Source organism: Phycodurus eques, chromosome 8, assembly GCF_024500275.1.
Source record: "Phycodurus eques isolate BA_2022a chromosome 8, UOR_Pequ_1.1, whole genome shotgun sequence".
In the NCBI taxonomy this organism is placed as follows: domain Eukaryota; kingdom Metazoa; phylum Chordata; class Actinopteri; order Syngnathiformes; family Syngnathidae; genus Phycodurus; species Phycodurus eques.
In genome coordinates, this window is record NC_084532.1 from 9,767,138 (window position 1) to 9,786,287 (window position 19,150).

Genomic DNA, 19,150 nt, shown 5'->3' on the forward strand with positions numbered 1-19,150 from the left:
TCACCAGCGTCTCTACTTCCTGCGCAAGCTGAGAAGAGCCAGAGCCCCAATTCCTATCATGTGCTCGTTCTACAGAGGGACCATAGAGAGCATCTTGACCAACTGCATCACTGTGTGGTACAGTGCCTGTACCGCATCCTGCCGCAAGACTCTCCATCGCATCGTGAGGGAAGCTGAGATCATCATCGGAACCTCTCTTCCCTCCTTGCCGGACATTTACAGCACCCGCCTCACCCGCAAAGCCCTCCACATAGCGGGGGATGCCACCCATCCGTCACACAGCCTCTTCAATCTGCTGCCATCAGCCAGGAAACTGCGGAGTCTGCGGGCCAGGACTAGCCGACTCAGACAGTTTTATTCATCAGGCTGTCAGGAATCTGAACTCTCTGCCCGCTCTGCCCCCTCTACCTCTTCTGTCCTCTGCCCACCTGACCTCTGAACTCTGACACCCCGCAAACATGTAGATGCACACACACACATGCACACACTCACACCAGACTCAGGGTTGCACCAGCCACTTTAGCAGCATTGGGGTTTTGTCATCTTATATCTGACCTTGACTATGTTGCACACATCACCTGACCTTTGATATTTGCACATTCAATTAATACTTTTTATACTGTATATACTATAGTTTATTTACCGTTTATATTGATGTTATTATTTGTACTGTCTTTTGTAGCACCACGGGCCCTTGAGTACCGTAATTTCAATCATCTGTATGTGTTACACATATTGAAGAATTTACAATAAAAGTACCTTGTACCTTGTACTCAATAAATAGAACAGTTCATTGCTCATTAACTAAGGTGGGGCAAGGGGAGAAGGGCTACAGCTCCTCATTGAAGAGGAGCCTTCTTCCATAATAACAAGGGAACATTCTGATTCAAGTGTTTTTTTTCTTTTGTCTATTTTTTTAATTAATTGGTTGATTTTCGCACAATAAACTGATTCAGGGAGGCTTTTTTTTGTTTTGTTTTTTTCAGAAAAAAAAGTTGAAAGTTGGATGTTAAATTATCACTTAAAAGATTAATTGCTCTGTTGGGCAATTTGCTGCACATTTCTTTTGATCATCCTTTGTATTGCTTTGCTCACACTCTCACCAGCGAGCGTGTTCTCATTCTTTTGTGGTTTGTCAGTCCAATAAAGAAAATCAACAACAAATCCGTACATTATCTTAGTTGCATTGCGTGACGCACAGTCAATGACTGTTGCACAACGCACAGATCTTTCTGTTTATCTATGGTAGGTGCTTCTTAACATTATCTTTAGCAGTCTCCCTTTTTATCTTGATTGACATTCTGACTGTTTAGCACTTTGTTTACTTTATTAGAAAAAGTTCCCCACGACGATAACACACCTCCTTGAGTCTTCATTCATAATGTGGCGGCTGGTAGTTTCATCTAATTGGCTGTATGTGCGTATCGGCGGAACTTCTGCCAAGCGAATGCCTCCGATTACGCCGTTACCTATTCGTTGTTTTAATTAAAGAGAAGCTTCAATTAAATAAATAACGTACATAATGTAAATAGTATTTTTTTTGACGAAAATAAAATTATTTCGTGACTTTTTTTTTTTTACGACATCAATCAGAAACACTATTAGATTTGTGATTGGATGATCGAGGATTTGGAGGCAGAACTTCCGCTTAGAACCGATTTCCACTTTACGCCGCGGAGCAGACAACTAGTTTTCAGCTTACATCCAAGCGTGATGCACAGTCAGTGATCGTCAAGCAGCCTGAGTAGAAGTTTGTCCATACTGAGACCGTTCGCAAACCGAAAATAATACACAACTAGAGGTGAGTTTTCTACGAAAATTTTATACGTAATCCAAATTGTTTGTAAACAGTCGTTCGTAACTCGAGGTTTCACTGTATTTTTAAAATCTATCCAACAGCTGATTACCGACATTTTCACCTACGGTTCTTTGACTGTTGTCATTCACTTTGTAATAGTCTTTACTCCCACCTAAACAAGAGACATTTAAAGTTACATTTTTTTGTAAAAAAAAATGTAACTTTACATAAAGTTAAACAAAGCAAAAACAAAGCAATTTTTTTGCTTTGTTTTTATTCTTTAATTTTATAACTTTAATCATGTTGATTTGTTTTGTATCTGTTCAATAAAGACGAAGAAAATAGCATGGTCCCTTACTACTTAAAAATTACAGGGCTTTGCATTTTTCTTTTTAAAATAACTTACATTGTTTGGTTTGGATTGACTGTGTTTTTAGTCATGTATCCCTTTCCAGTTGTGCTTTTTTTAAGACATGAAAGAATGCAAGCATTTACATATGACTTAAAGGCTAGTTCAGTTACTGGTAGTTGTAACTGGATACTTTCTTAATGCTTCACAAAAATGGATGGATGAATTACGAGGCAGAACTTTTAGAATGAGCGCCCTCTTTAAAATAATTTAGGTTCACTTCTACACTAGAAAATTTTTAATTTTGTTTGCTCCTTTTCTCAGATGCTCACCATGCTGCAGTGCGAGCTGATCTGGAGAGTGATGCTCAGGACCTGGAGGTGGAGTCCTGGAGTTTGGCTGTTGACCAGCAGTTTGTTAAGAGACACTCTAAAGAGGCCATAAAGAGACAGGATGTCATATATGGTTAGCGCATTTGTATGGATTCTCTTTGTTTAACGTTGCCTTTTAAACAAATGAGAATGTATTACTATTAGGCCATTACAATAACAATGTAGGCTCCTGGATATACTGTAAACGTGTAACTTAATTTAAAGAGGAACCAATTTTGTAAATAAATATTTCTTATTGTCACGATTGTCCCTATGATTTGGCCTGTATGTAAACAATACAGACTGTTGTATTAGCACACGTCAAAACAAAGTGATAGCATGTAAAAACAAACAAAACAAAAACTTCTCTTTGAGTGATTGTAATATTTCGCTTTATGTACAACAGAGCTGATGCAGACGGAAATGCACCACGTACGGACACTGAAGATAATGCTTCGTGTTTACATCAGAGAGTTGAAGGAGAACCTCCAGATGGATTCGTGCAGACTGGAATGTCTCTTCCCGCGCTTGGAAAACCTCCTGGAGCTCCACATGCATTTCTTGTCCCAACTTAAAGAACGCAGACGAGAAAACATTGTTTCGCCCACAGACGGCAACTACACAGTCGACAGAATAGCAGACCTACTAATTGCACAGGTAAGGAAGCTCATACAGAAAGAAGCAAGTCAAAAAGTTTTTGATTCTTATATTTTTCGGATTTCTGCAGTTTTCAGGTGATGTAGGCGAGAAAATGAAGGACAGCTATGGTGATTTCTGCAGTCGCCATACTGAGGCTGTCAGCTATTACAAAGAACAGATGCAAACAAACAAAAGATTCCACAGCATTATACGGGTGAGATGCCTAAGCATACAAGTGATCGTTATTCCAGTTCGTCTTTGTAGTTTGATTATTCTCTTTTGTCCTCTCAGAAAATCAACAACCTGTCCATCGTGCGAAGGTTAGGAGTGCCTGAGTGTATTCTGTTGGTAACACAGCGCATTACCAAGTACCCAGCATTTGTCGAGCGTATCCTGCACAGCACGAAAGGTCTTGTCATATTCATTTTGTGCTTATACCAAATCATCTATACATTTACTTGAGGAAAATCCTCCGCTGTGTACATTGAGATTCATTTGAATCTTTGTTCTTCTCTCAGTGGGTACTGAAGAACACACAAAGCTTAACCATGCATTAGGCTTGATTAAAGACACTATTGTTCAAGTGGACTCATTGGTTAATCTGCACGAGAAGACGTGCCGCCTTCGTGACATCCACAACAAGATGGAGCCAAAGGCACTGGGGAAAATCAAAGATGGCCGAGTGTTTCGCCGAGAAGACTTGGCGCAGGGTCGAAGGTGCCTTTTGCATGAGGGTACTGTCAACTGGAAAGCTGCCTCTGGCAGACTCAAAGGTAGGAGGACTGTGGCACAATAAAAGAGAGTTTATTTCTCTACTCAGTTTTGAAGAAATACTCTTATTTGTTCCTCACAGATATTCTTGCAGTTCTCCTCTCTGATGTCTTATTGCTGCTACAAGAGAAGGATCAGAGATATGTATTTGCAGCAGTGGTGAGTAATTAATAGTTTTGTTTATGTAAATTAACTACATACATGGATGCATGTTCAATTGGGGTTCTGACGCAAGTATGGAAATTATGGCTAGTATGGAATTTGATTTAATTAATTTCCAGGTCTCGAAAAGTATGGAAAATGTATATATGAAAAAATATTTGTTTCCCAGACTGTTACAACAACTCTATTTTCCAAAACAAAAAATTATGAATATCTAAGAGAAAAAAAGATTGATTTGTGTATTTTTTTTAAGGCACTTGGAAGTGCAGCTACAATGTTTGTATGAGAGCACACAGTATTATATCAGTCTTGGTGAATACTCGATTCTGTTTGGCTCAGAAAATTCCATCGGTGTACATTATACTCTGTTAATGCACACTCTTCGAACAAGTAGTTCCCGTCAAAACATCTTCACTACATCAATTGTTCCAAATTTATGCACAGCACCCTTAGCTGTTAGATTATGCGAGCAAACATGGCCACCTGACAGTCAGATTTTCTGAAAAGTAAACATGAAGTACTCAGAGGACAGAAATTAGTGAATTTAAAACAATAATGAGTGATTTCATCATTTACTTTATTTGGTGATTACAACACCTTTGATGACTGGGATGCTGCTGAGGAATTGAGAGGAAAATTGTAGAGACAGAAAAGAGTTAACTCTAAGATGTAAATCAACTCTCAGACGAGAAGAATGAAATCAACATGAACAAAACAACAAAATAAGTGATTAATACATCGAGACACCTCCCGGTACAAAAACTAACAAATATAAACTGAACACTTCACCGTTGATGTTTTGAATGATACCCTGCGATAATTTTATGCCGCCGTCCAGTCAACGAAGACCAACAGAGAGAGTACAGCATTGCCAGCCTGAGAGCTTGCATCAGCGAGAGCTTGCATGCTTTTATTATTATATTTTTAATAATAAAAAAAATATTTTATTGTCATCCCTGTGGTTATTATTTAACATTGTCAAACTAGAAAATCTATTTGCTGGAGTACATTTATATTCCCTTAGAAAGTTATGAAATTGCAATGACTCTTCATAGTCAAGCCCTCAGGCTTTGCAAGAAATAGGAAAAGAAATAATTTTAGTCAAACTTTCTATTTTGACGACAAAACATATGAAATAATTAATTGGTAGTTTAATTGATTCTTTTCATTGGCAAGTGACCATGGTATAAACAGCTTAATGCCCTCTGAGGTGTACAATTACCAGGGATTAATGGACTCCCCGGAGGCATCCGTCCTCCGCTGCATGTCGGGTCACGCCTCCACATCATCCAGTAATCCCTGATATTTGTGCACCCTGTCAGATTTATAGACATCCAATCTTGTACAATCGTTATCGTTGATATAATTAGCTCATAATGGGTAGATGTAAATTCTCTATCAACTCGCTCATACTGTAAATTCCAAATGTAAAGACTAATTGGCTATGGATCTCTTCTTATCCCCCCTCTATAATATTCTGGAAATTATTTGGCAAAAATGACATAAAAAATCAAAATGATCCACATCTATTTACTCAAATGTTACAGATTATTTCAATTTTTTTACTGAGAAGTCTTGAAATTAGTGTCTGGAAAGTTTAGTGTAATTTCATGTCAGACAGTTAAAAAAAAAAAAGTCATGTCTAAAAACATTGACACCCCATGTGTGCCAATATTTTTTGGCATGACTGTATCTAGCCTCATCCATGCCTCTTTTCTCCATTATTTATCCTCGCTAGGACAACAAGCCGTCAGTCATCTCTCTTCAGAAGTTGATTGTTAGGGAGGTGGCCCATGCAGAAAAAGCCATGTTCCTGATCTGCGCTTCCTCCAATGAGCCTGAGATGTACGAGATCCACACGACCTCTAAGGAGGAAAGAAACACTTGGATGGCACACATACGGCAAGCTGTTGAAAGGTAGCTGCGATAGAGAACGCTGTCGATGAAGAACATTCATAGTGCAGTAACTAATAGCTTCTGTTGTGTCGCTGTTAGTTGTCCTCATACAGAAGGCAGGCTGTTCAGTGAGGAGGAGGAGGCCCGAGCTTCCCGGTTCAAAGAATTTCAAGGTACTGACATTGGTTAACTACAATGAACAATTGCATATTCGCAGTTCAGCATTTATGAATGGCCTATTTGCAATTTATTTATGTATTTATTTTGTATGGGGGTGGGGGGGGGGGGGGGGGGGGATATATCCATTTATTAGCTGTTTTTGTATAATAATAAAAATATTGCTTTGGCGCAATCTTGTGACATCTTCAGAGCTGCCAAATGCTACGGAGAGTCTTTTCTTACGGAAATTACTGAACGTTGACTCGTTACGGCCATAACACTGATTGTTGCGGATATTGGTTGGAAAAAAATCAAGCGTCTGACATTACTGGCACGTAGACATTGAACAGCCGCTTGGCTCACGCTATTTTATTGCCCCCCCCAGCCCCCCACCCCGCCCCCCTGCTGCCAAGCCACGAAGGCAAAAGTTCTCATTGTAAGTCACTGATCATAACACGTTACTCCAAAATGCCGCCATTTTGAGTAACGAGCAAAGCAACTTATTTTGGTAGGAGGTATGACAGGCTCAATAGAAATGAAGAATAAAATGTCTAAAGACTAAGGTGTCACACAGAAAGTACAATGTGCAAGAGAATCATGGTTTACAGTAATGGAAAATTATCACAATGATATCTGTTTCCCACTGTAGAACGTCTGAGCCAAAAGGATGCTGTGATTATCCAGACGCTTTCTGAGAAGCTGCAACTTTTTGCAGACATGGCAGAGTCTGTGGCAGGTCTGGAGGACACAGCTTCCCGCTCCAAACTTCTATTACGGGGTAATGCCTCAGATCTCCAGCAGGGGGAGGCTTTGCTCAAAGAAGCCATCACTGAAGGTAGGACGATATTGCTGCAAACAACATGGCATTGAGTCAATTATATGCACACTTATCAACTCTATTCTCTGTTGTGGAAACGTGTGAACCATAACATTCGCTTTCTGTCAATTCAGTGGAAAACCTCCAGAATTTGCTCCAGTCTGGAGTGAGGGACGAAGTCCTGTCATCACAGCAAGATGAAGGGAGCAGCTCTGGACTCCTACCTAGGAGAGCAGACACCTTTGGGGGCTATGACAGCAGTCCCACCATCCTCACTAAGAGTGAGTCCACAATACTTCATGTCCTGGGGAAACCTCCTATCTAATGGGTTGTGCCTCTTTGCACTCTGTGCAATGAGTAGCTGCTGAATTAATAATAAAATGGTATTTTGTCCCCCAAGACACACTTTTTTTGTGTGTGTGTGAAATTATATATGGCAAGTATTCACAATCCTAGTATGACACGTATTCATTTGTTGTCTTTGAGTATGACACGTATTCATTTGTTGTCTTTGTGCAGATTGCGTGGCTGTTAATGCATCTGTTTTCTGGTCTGTTTGGGCTCACAGTTTTTTTTGTTTTGTTTTTTTGTCATTGTTTGTGTCTGTGGCTTGGTGTTCTTCTGCCAGATGGCAATGTGAAGAACTTTTCTGGCGAGTCCAGAAACAGAGAACGAAGCCAGCGGGCCAGCTCTGACCCTCAGCTCCAAGATCTCTGTGGTAGCCAAACTCTGGAGCAGACGGTAGGTCTGACGCACTCAAAGTCACACACGTTCTCACATTGCGCACAACAAAAATCACACAGGCTGATGATTTTGGGATTATTTATTGCCTTTATGCACAAACAAATTAAAGGATTGGGAACAATCTTTTTTAAACACATCAACATCAACACATGAGAAATATTCTCATGTGTTGATGGTTCCTGTCACAGACACACAAGCTATCATTAGACAAACGTTTGACTAAATGGTACACATCATATAAACATTGAGTATTCAGATAAATATGGTCTTTGGAACAGATCACAGTAGTCATTGTATGCCAAAGAGTAATTTCTTGACCTTTAAGATCCAAGAATTTAAGATCCAGTGTTGGATGAGTAGCACAAAAGAAAAGATAACCTGTTTCTATCTGGCTGATGTTGGCCAGGTTGATGACAGCTGCTGCACTCCAACAAGATGGAACCGGATCTGGTCCAACTCATTCCCTGAGGCAGAGGTTTACACCTATTCTTTCATCTGTTACTTGCTTACATATATCATTGCAGGATTGTGTGTTTATAAATTAACCTGTGAAATGTGTTATTTTGATTTGTACTTAATTGATGATACCCTTCTCCTTTTCCATTCCAGTTCTTCGACAAAGTATTAAAACTTTCTCAAAGGCTCTACAGTCTGCAGGTAACATGATGCCTTAGTCGCTTATAATGTATTGTTGATATTTGTACGCTCCCTTTACAGACTCAAATATCTATTTATAATGTTGTTTGCACATACAGTAGACTGACCCAACACTTGTAGAATCAAACGTAATCCAATACTCAGACACCAATATTGATCCATCTTTAATATTGTAGTTATACTTTGGAGTGTGCAGAACTGCACTAGCTACACTTTTGTGTAATGCCGTTTAGTACTACACATCTACAAACTACAACCACAAAAATGAACTTATTTTTAAACTAATACTTCTGGTAGTGTCATTTGCCTCTTGTTAAGGCAAACTTAGACAGCTCTTGTATTGAATCTCTTTAGAGTGCAGGTGAATATAATGTTAACATTTCACACTCCAAATAGTTAGCAATTGTGTGTAACATTTCTATTTTGAACATTTTGTGGGTATATAGTATCAATTTCTGTCTCCCTGGTCAGGCCATCATATCGCAGCAGGACAGTCAAATTGAGCTGCAGCGTATCTCGCTGACGGAGCGAGCATCTCTGCCTGGGCGCCACCGCGGGAACGTGCTCCTGGAACAGGAGAAGCAGCGTACGCTGGCTCTACAGAGAGAGGAGCTCGCCAGCTTCCACAAACTGCAGTCTCAGCATCGCCAGGAACAGCAGCGCTGGGAGAAGGAGCGAGGGAAGCACCGCCAACAAGTGGAGGCGACAGAGGCCAGGCTGCGGGAAAGGGAGGAGGAATGCAAGCGGGTGGAGGTAAAGTGGTCAGACCTACCTGACAGTTGTAACGGTTGTGTGACTTGGACCATAACCATAAAAAAATGGGATACAGGAGCGGCTGGCTGAAGAGAGTGTGGAGCTGGAGAGACAAAGGGAGACGTACCAACAGGACCTGGAGAGGCTCAGAGAGTCCACTCGAGCAGTGGAGAAAGAGAAGGAACGCCTGGAACACCAGAAGAAGATCAAGAGGAAAACCATTGAGGTGCAAACCAGGCCTACACCAAAGGCAAAACATGGTTTACTAGTGAGCAGAAAATGAATTTGGAAATTAAATCTTGGGAAATACTGTAATACTGTCTACTACTCAAACTGCCACATTCACAAAACCTTTATTAGCCATTGTTAATAGTAAAACATTGAAAAACAATCAAACACTGAACTAGTACTGGGAGATATTTTGAAAATCTTAATTTGATCAACATTTTATTAATGCTCATCGATTTAATTTTTTGGCTAGACCGTGAGATTTCGTTGCCTCGCAGCAGCTCTCGTACATGGAGGACATGCTAGCGACTAGCGAGCAAGACATAGTCCCCAAAAAGGGCATGAGAAGTCTATCATTTGTAAACATCAGTAGTCTGCAAAACGCGTGTAAAAGATTTTGTGAGGAAGACAGGCACATCTGTGTAAAATCACCTGAAAATATGAGCCACATAAAGTGCGTGCATGTAATAATTACATGTCATGCTAAAGAGTCCTGCTCCTGTAGTGTGAAGAAAACAGGCCACGTAGCCATCGTGGTGGCAGTTGAAGTCCTTGTGTTTTGGTGTTCGCACTGTGAATGGGGCAGGAAGATGATAAGATTGTAGTTTGCCGATCACAGATGAGATAGAAAGTGCTTCAGGGGCTTGTTTACGTTAGCATTTAGCAGCTAGCTACTAGCTTCGTTATGTGAGCAATCACGCAAATAGTTTCATAGTGGTCCGCCATCGCTGTCTAAGCTACCGGTTCCTCGCAGTTGCGTTTGCTCAGTGTGGCATTCTCAAGAATCGGTCTTGTATATATCATTATATTTACTTTATTTACAGATCACAACATTGTATTCATTCGACATGTCATGTTTAGTCTTCTTTTTTTTCTGCAGAATGGGCATCGTTAAGTTAATTGTTCCCACCTCAGGGTAAAGTGATGAACACTTATGTACAACAGAGCCAAACCCTAAGAAAGTCATTAAAATAACAAATATTGATGCCATAATGTATTCAAAATTACGATAATAGAGTGATAGTTATGCAATTGAACAGTATGCAGAATAATTTTATCCTATTCAATAATATACTGCAATAACTGCCCTGCCGTAATGTTCTTTAAGTGAATTTCTATGGGCTGGCAGCTCTGCTGTCATAATCATGAATGAAATTTTACTTATAGTTGGCATAATAATTTATTTCAGTGTTTTGATTCTCAGCCTTGGGTTTCCACGTTTTCGGCCAAGAATTTCCATTTCGGTGCATCACTACTTTTGGATGTTCTTAATTTTCACACAAATGTAAACAAATTATTTAACCACTTTTAATAATGGAATGGAAGCACAATAAAACACTCAACACAACACACCTGAGTGATGCACCTGATCCCGACTGAACTCTTACGCAGTGTGCTGAGTTCGCCAACTTGTTTTCAAGAGTGGCCAACTGTTGATGACTGGTTTTGCAGCCTCCGGTGCACAGCGTTGCAACGTTGCAGATATAACAGCCATTCAAAATGCACAAGCTTTCACACAAACAAAAAATGTGTTTCCGTGTTTTAAACTAGTGAGCCCCAGCCGGCCGCTACCAGGCCATATCAATCAGTGTGCAAATGGAGCAGATGCTACTCTGGCATGAGTGGCCAGTATTGGTCAACAACAGATATGCAAATAGTGCAGCGTGGCGAAACTACTACAGTGAGTGCACGAGTAGTATATAATTGGCCCCACAGAAATGTGACAACAAACTCAAGTAAAAAAAATTGCCAGCATGTGATATAGTGATAGTGATATATCGACCAGTAGCAGAACTTTAATATCTCTTCTCAAGCTGACTGGGAGCCAGTGTAAAGACTTTAGAATTGGAGTAATATGCTCTGACCTCTTTGTTCTGGTCAGAACCTGAGCTGCAGCATTTTGAATGAGCTGCAGCTGTTTAATACTCTTTTTGGGGAGTCCAGTCAGAAGACGATTACAATAGTCAAGTCTACTTGAGATAAAAGCATGCTTCTCCTGGTCTACATCTGTCAGAAAATTGGCAAAAATGATGATTCTTTTCAAAAGAAAAAACAGATGTTTGCAAATGTCTTATTTTTATGAAACACAAATATCATCTGTCTGCTTTATTATTGTGACATATTGTCATTTAATACTTTAAATCCTATCAAAGTGTGCTTGTGCTGTGCCATCAATTTGTAAATGAGCTGATAATACCTAAACAATCCCTATGCTCGACTTTTATCTTGAAGGTCACATACTTTTGGCTTCTACGTCGAGCTAGCATTAAGAAGTCACCTCACTGACAAACTGACTGACTCACTCTCTCTCTCAGCAATAAACTTAGTTAAAGCGTACATTCAGGAAGGTATTGGGCGCACTGGTGAAACAGAGCAGCGGATGTCCGCCATTGAAAACAAAATAAATTCACTGAAAAACCTTGAAAATAAATCAAAGTATAAGAGTAACAAAATAAAGAACCTTTGCATTTTGGGCATTCCAGAAATAGAAGAATGGAATGATGCATCCCAATTTATGCAGAAATGCATAGCAGACATTTTGAAAATAAGACCTCCAGTGGCGGCACGGTGGCCGACTGGTTAGAGCGTCAGCCTCACAGTTCTGAGGACCGGGTTGAATCCCCGGTCCCGCCTGTGTGGAGTTTGCATGTTCTCCCCGTGCCTGCGTGGGTTTTCTCCGGGCACTCCGGTTTCCTCCCACATCCCAAAAACATGCATTAATTGGAGACTCTAAATTGCCCGTAGGCATGACTGTGAGTGTGAATGGTTGTTTGTTTCTATGTGCCCTGCGATTGGCTGGCAACCAGTTCAGGGTGTACCCCGCCTCCTGCCCGATGACAGCTGGGATAGGCTCCAGCACGCCTGCGACCCTAGTGAGGAGAAGCGGCTCGGAAAATGGATGGATGGATGGATGCATATATAATTATTAATATTTACTGCGTTATTGTTATAATAAATACAATAATTAATATTTACTGTTATGAGGCAAAGATTCCAAGGATTTGGACAATTTTAAGTTAAAAAAAAAGGTCTCTACATGATTAATTGATTATCAAAAATCATTAGCAATTCATTTAACTCATTCCCTGCCAATGCCGTCCAAAGACGTAATTCAAAATCCGTCTACATCGTCATAGTACATAATATTGTGTGGGGCTTGAAAAATCTGTGAAATTGCTCGAAAATGTCTGGCAGTCTACGGGTTCCCTGCTCATGAAATGATAATAATAATCGATTAGTTGTTGATCAATCGATTAATTTTTGCACCTCTATATTATTCTGAAACAGTGTCTCTGTGTCTGTGTGTATACGTTTGCGGTGGGACTAACTGAAAATGAATCTGATGCTCACTGAACTCAGGTCTCCTGAGGTGCGCTGTTGTTCGAAGTTTTATGACTCTCGTATCTGAATATAAACGGTTTATCACAATATATTTAATTTATAAAAACATATATCAATTTGATTTTAGCAGAGATCACAAAAGGGATAATAGCGATAGTTACACACTATTACAATTTAATCTCAAATGTTGGAAAATTCTTCAGCCATCACAAAAACAGACTACAAAAATCAGTCTTGAAGGAACCCCTAATCCCAGCTATAGAAAATCTTGCTAGTTGTTTTAAGAGTTGTTGTTTCCAGCATCCGTGTGTGTGTGTGTGTGTGTGTGTGCATAATATCATAACATACACATTCGTAACTCCTTCAGGCCAACCAAAAATCTACCGATTTAGCGCAGCTTTCTTCTTGACATCTTTCTCCATCGTCTCTGTGTTTCCACTCTTCATCCCTCTTTGCTTCGTTGCAGTGTATACGGAAAGTATTCAGACCCCCTTAAATTTTTCACTCTGTTATAGTGGAATTGTTGAAATTTTTGCAGATTTATTAAAAAAGAAAAACTGTAATATCACACAGCCATAAGTATTCAGACCCTTTGCTCAGTATTTAGTAGAAGCACCCTTTTGAGCGAATACAGCCATGAGTCTTTTTGTGAATGATGCAACAAGTTTTTCACACCTGGATTTGGGGATCCTGTGCCATTCCTCCTGGCAGATCCTCTCCAGTTCTGTCTGGTTGGATGGTTGGTGGACAGCCATTTTCAGGTCTCTTCATGCATGCTCAATTGGATTTAAGTCAAATCTATGGCTGGGCCATTCAAGAACAGTTACAGAGTTGTTCTGAAGCCACTCCTTCGGTATTTTAGCTCTGTGCTTAGGGTCATTGTCTTGTTGGAAGGTGAACCTTCGGCCCAGTCTGAGGGCCTGAGCACTCTGGAGAAGGTTTTCGTCCAGGATATCCCTGCACTTAGCTGCAATCATCTTTCTTTCAATTGCAACCAGTCGTCCTGTCCCTGCAGCTGAAAAACACTCCCACAGCAAGATGCTGCCACCACCATGCTTCACTGTTGGGACTGTATTGGACAGGTAATGAGCAGTGCCTGGTTTTCTCCACACATACCGCTTAGATTTAAGGCCAAAATGTTCTATCTTGGTCTCATCAGACCAGAGAATCTTATTTCTCACCCTCATGGAGTCCTAAAGGTGTGTTTTTTTTTTGTTTGTTTTTTTAGCAAATTCCATGCGGGCTTTCAAGTGTCTTGCACTGAGGAGAGGCTTCCATTGGGCCACTCTGCCATAAAGCCCCGACTGGTGGAGGGCTGCAGTGATGGTTGACTTTGTAGAACTTTCTCCCTTCTCCCAACTGCATATCTGGAGCTCACCCACAGGGATCTTTGGGTTCTTCTTTACCTCTCACACTAAGGTTCTTCTCCCCCGATTGCTCAATGTGGCCGGACGGCCAGCTCTAGGAAGGGTTCTGATCGTCCCAAACGTCTTCCATTTCAGGATTATGGAGGCCACTGTGCTCTTAGGAACCTTAAGGGAAGCAAAAACATTTTTGTAACTTTGGCCAGATCTGTGCCTTGCCACTGAGCTCTTAAGGCAATTCCTTTGACCTCATGATTCTCATCTGCTCTGACATGCACCGTGAGCTGTAAGGTCTTATATAGACAGGTGTGTGGCTTTCCTCATCAAGTCCAATGAGTATAATCAAACACAGGTGGACTCCAATGAAGGTGTAGAAACATCTCAAGGATGATCAGAAAAAATGGACAGCACCCGAGTTAAATATGAGTGTCACAGCAAAGGGTCTGAATACCTATAGCAGTGTGATATTTCAGTTTTTCTTTTTTAATAAATCTGCAAAATTTTCAACAATTACGTTTTTTTTCTGTCTATATGGGGAGCTGTGTGTACATTAATGAGGAAACAAATTAACTTAAATGATTTTAGCAAATGGCTGCAATATAACGAAGAATTTAAGTGGGTCTGAATACTTTCCGTACCCACTGTATGTGAGACTTGGTGAGTTTCATGGAAAGCTTTGACTCACTCTGTTTTCATGCGTGGTGCTAACAGCTCTGGCAAGGACCTAGAGTAAAGTGATCAATTTTGAAGTTTCTTTACTTCATATAACTCTTATGCTCACACTTCTTGTGCCATTACTGACCTTGAGAACATCTTACCCAAAAAGTGTGGCATATGAGACGGCGTACGAATAGTTGTCCTGGGTGGACATGTGATGATTCAGCACCTTTGTAATTACAAGCTTTGATTCTTGACCGAAACAGCCATGCACACAAAAGTGCTATTTTGTCTGTTTGTAAGATTATATTGCAAGATTAGACCTGAAGCCAGAGAGATACAAGGCCATGTCAGCACTTTGCGCCCACTGACATCATCCCCACACTATTTGTTTTCATTCCGCCTGTTTGTTTGTTTTGTACACACGCAGATCAGGTTTGTACTGTATATTGTTGGCTTTGCCGTTGGACTTTCTTGGCTGCGTTAATGGGAAATTTAGAAGCGGTTTGTCTCCCCCCTCCCGACACACCCTCGCTTCATCAAAAACACATTAAACAGCCTTTTCATCGGCTGCGACCCCGGGATGTGTTCCAGGCTCCAGGCCAGCCTGATATCAGCAACCATTTAATGCCTACCCCCAAACATTAGGAGTCATCAGCAAACTGTAGCGCTATAATTAGACCTCATAAAAAAAAGACACGCCTCTGCACATGTTTTTGTATCTCTGAAGTTGAACATATGTAGGGATGAGGGAGGATGGAGCGAGTCGCAGCGTGTGAAGACTTCAGAGGAGCTTCTTTCATGTGTTATCTCATCTGATCAGGGTTGGCCCTTTTGATTAGGAAGGTCTTGGTTACAGACCTTTCCATTGGCTCATACCCAGTATGAGTAGATTGCACAATAGTTACTGTTACTGCTCTGCATGAGCCGGAAAACCTTTCATTGCAGCTCATATAACAGTACGATAGAAATACCTGAGAACTTAAGGGCACGTTTGCTCAACTTCAACAAATGGCCTAGTAAAAAATAGCTGCTGCCTTTTTGAAAAGTTTCATGTACAGTGGACAACCTTATCAAAACCATCCCTGTTCACACCTGCAAAAACCACTGAAAACATTATAATTAGGCTTTACACAATCAGGATTTTTGGGGCCGATCACTGATGAGTGAGTTTAAAAAAAACGATAACCGATCTCCAATCACAAGCTGGAGCAATGACTATTTAAATGACTTGCTCATTTACTGTATATACTTGTGTCCTGTATACTGAGTATCTTCAAAAGTATTCTCTTGTCAGGTCATGTATTCTAATCTGTCAGGTCAAATCAACATTATAACATGACAGAAATTTCTTTTGATCATTTGTATAATTTGATTCATTTTATAATTTTTTTTTTTTTTTTTTTTTTTGCCTCGCTCACACAATCACCTGCGAGCAATTTCTCATTTTTTGTTAGTCTAATAAAGAGCAAAAAACAACAACAAAGATACATTGCCTACCTTTTCGGATGCATTGCGTGATACAGTCAGTGACGGTTGCACAACGTGAGAAGAACCACAGCACAGGTCGCTCTGCTCATTAAGTGCTTCGTCTTAGGAGCCATTCTAAATTTGAACTGTTTAGCCCTTTTGTTTTGTTTTTTTTAGAATAATTTCTGTGCCTTGATATCACACCTATTTCCATTTTCATTCATAAAGAACGCCGTGCATCTGGATTGGCTGCATGTGCATCAGTGGAACCTCTGCCGAGTGAATGCGTGTGTAGAGCTATTTTGATATGATTACGCCGACATAAAGACAATTCAATATATGACATAAAAACTGTAAATAGTATTTTTGATAAAAATAAAATTATTTCCGGACTTTTTTTTTTTTTTTTTAAACCACGTTAATCACAAACACTATTAGATTTGTGATTGGATGATGAAGGATGCCGACGCGGAACTTCCGCAACAAGCTTAACAGATTTCCGCTTATGCCGCAGTGCGGAGCAGACAACTAGTTTTGTGCTTACAGCAATGCGTTATGCACTCTCTCTGTAAATGATCGTCACGCAGCGCGAGTAGAAGCGCAACAGATCCTTCCGTTCGTCCATACCCAGACCGTTCGCAAACCGAAAATAATACATAACTAGAGGTAATCTTTCAATGAAAATTTAGGAAGTAGACGGAATTGTTTGTAAACCGCGTCGTTCGTAAACCGCGTTGTCACTGTACTCTTGGAATGTTTTCCGGCTTTATATTAGACCGCAAGTCTTATTCGTAGGTCTTTTTGAGCGAGGCATGGTTTACATCAGGCTTCTTGACAAGAGACAATTTTAAACCGGTGTGTGTTTTCTAGTGGCCAGAGCAGCTATAGGCCACACCTCCAATCATATCTCATTGATTGGATTCCAGGTTCGTGCTCTGATTTAAAAAAAAAAAAAAAAAATAATAATAATAATAATAATCACAAGTTACTCACAAGTTACTATTGAGTAGTTTTTTCATTGAGAAGCAGTTTGTGTGTAGAGTAAAGACTGAAAGAGCTCTTGGTGGAAGGCAGAGGACAACAGTGCCATGAAAAAGTATTGTCCCCCTTTTGAAATTCTTATATTTTTACACCACTTACCACGTGTACGACTCTTCTGCTGTAATCTTGTCCATTTACCCACATAATTAATCAACAGCTCAGACACAAGTGGACTGTCAAATATTAGTGTTTTTATTAAGTTGATTTAATATTTTCAGCAGATTTAGTATACAGTTGTGCACTCACCTCCACAATCAGATGATATCCTGCACAACAGCTGTAAAAATCATGCTTCTTCATAGCTCAAAATGCATGCTTTTAATAATGAGTATTTAAATATATAATTGAATCCCAGCAGGGATCGTTTTTTGTTTTGTACTGCTATGCAAATGAATTACATCATACTGAGGCATTTTTAGTACAGTACTTAGCTCCTCCCATGTAGCTACTGTAAATAAGTGAATCAACATTTTTGAAACAGCTCTCAGTAAATTAACTACAACCACAGTAATATAAATATTAGCCTCTTTTGAGGATATGGCCTCAACATTGTACGTTTTCACACATCGACGCAAATCTTGCAGTCTGATTAGATACATGACGACAACAGCATCAGCCTCTTGGGAGAAGTGTAAAATATTTGTTAGACAGAGACAATTGTATATAGAGTGGGAGAAGTTAGTCTTGGGTTTTAAACATCCTAGTCCCAGTATTGCAGGCTAACCCATTGCAGCATCTTATACGGGTCTGATAGTACCTATGTCCATAGCCAGAATATTGCTGATCTGACTTAAGTCCCCATTCTATGTCTTTGCCATTGATACTGAAAAGCAGCACAGGATTTTTTTTTTTTTTTTTAAATTACTGATTTTACTGGCAGCTTGAAAGTGGATGAATACCGCTCTGTCATAGAATATCTGTCAATCATAATTCATTGTTATCTTTTTAAAGGTAGATATTTTGAGACAGTTATTTTATTGAAATACATTAAATTACACAGTATCTTATGCTGGAGCTAAGTGGGTATAGTTTTGTATGAATTTGCTCAAAATTAGAAATTTAATTATGTGACTTTTTGTCGGGCGGGTGGGTTAATCCCATGAGTGGACCATTTATGATTAATTTATTCATAACGTTGATATTTTAATTCAGCAGCCGTCAATGGCAGTGAGTTTCGTAAGTGCTAGAATGAATCAGTACTGTGCACATCTACATCTACACTGTAGACACAGTTTAATTCTCAAATATAGTCAGCCACCGCTCACATGGCCCATAGACACTCATTCTCAGGTGATCTTGTTACCGCTGATCACCAATTGCAGGTTAGCCACCTTCAACCCTCCTCAAGAGAGTCCATTGTGTAGTGTTAGCCTAGGCGCTCATCAGGCTCTGTATGATTTGGGTGTATCTGAGCGGTTTTCAGGATGAGAGGAACTCGGCTGTATAATTAGCTAGCACAAGCCTGTCATTAGCAGAACCCTCTGGAAGACCGCCAGTGCTAATTGTTTGTGTGCTGTCAGTCAGGGCTGTTTATGTTCCCCTGCTTCCGCGCAGTTTCCTGCCCTGGAAAACTGCCGCCGCTGCTACTCAGTGCCAGTCACCTTGTCGAGGGAACAATGGAAGGTCTATGTGTTAAGGCAAGCCAGTGTTCATGGAGGAAGACTGATGGAGGCAAAGAAGGAGGGAGCGGGGTTGAACAAGGGACTTTTGCCGACTTTTCCCACTGAAGGGCCTCTCTGTGCCTCGGGGCTTCCCATCATGCTCAGCTGTGTGAGCTGGGCTCCAAACACAGTCACAGTCTATTGGGTTTGGCCTCCACGGCTTGTAAAAGACTCACCAAGTGTTCCCTATCTCCACAGGATGTATTTTCCATCATTGCTCATAATGTGGCCTGTGCACCGCATACAAAAGGTTTACATTGATACTGGTGTC

At 40.4% G+C, this 19,150-nt stretch overlaps 1 protein-coding gene across 2 annotated transcripts in view; it reads left to right on the top strand.

Annotated features, from left to right (window-relative positions):
* Positions 1-19,150, top strand: part of arhgef18b (rho/rac guanine nucleotide exchange factor (GEF) 18b) — an 86,567-nt gene that overhangs the window by 52,132 nt on the left and 15,285 nt on the right. For both annotated transcript variants that reach the window (XM_061682871.1, XM_061682872.1), the window contains 15 exons: positions 2,472-2,612; positions 2,925-3,175; positions 3,246-3,371; positions 3,449-3,566; positions 3,676-3,930; positions 4,011-4,087; positions 5,829-6,007; positions 6,086-6,159; positions 6,795-6,980; positions 7,097-7,243; positions 7,591-7,703; positions 8,113-8,181; positions 8,316-8,363; positions 8,835-9,116; positions 9,193-9,342. In XM_061682871.1, the coding sequence (XP_061538855.1) occupies positions 2,472-2,612; positions 2,925-3,175; positions 3,246-3,371; positions 3,449-3,566; positions 3,676-3,930; positions 4,011-4,087; positions 5,829-6,007; positions 6,086-6,159; positions 6,795-6,980; positions 7,097-7,243; positions 7,591-7,703; positions 8,113-8,181; positions 8,316-8,363; positions 8,835-9,116; positions 9,193-9,342 (2,216 nt within the window). The remainder of the gene's footprint in view (positions 1-2,471; positions 2,613-2,924; positions 3,176-3,245; positions 3,372-3,448; positions 3,567-3,675; positions 3,931-4,010; positions 4,088-5,828; positions 6,008-6,085; positions 6,160-6,794; positions 6,981-7,096; positions 7,244-7,590; positions 7,704-8,112; positions 8,182-8,315; positions 8,364-8,834; positions 9,117-9,192; positions 9,343-19,150) is intronic.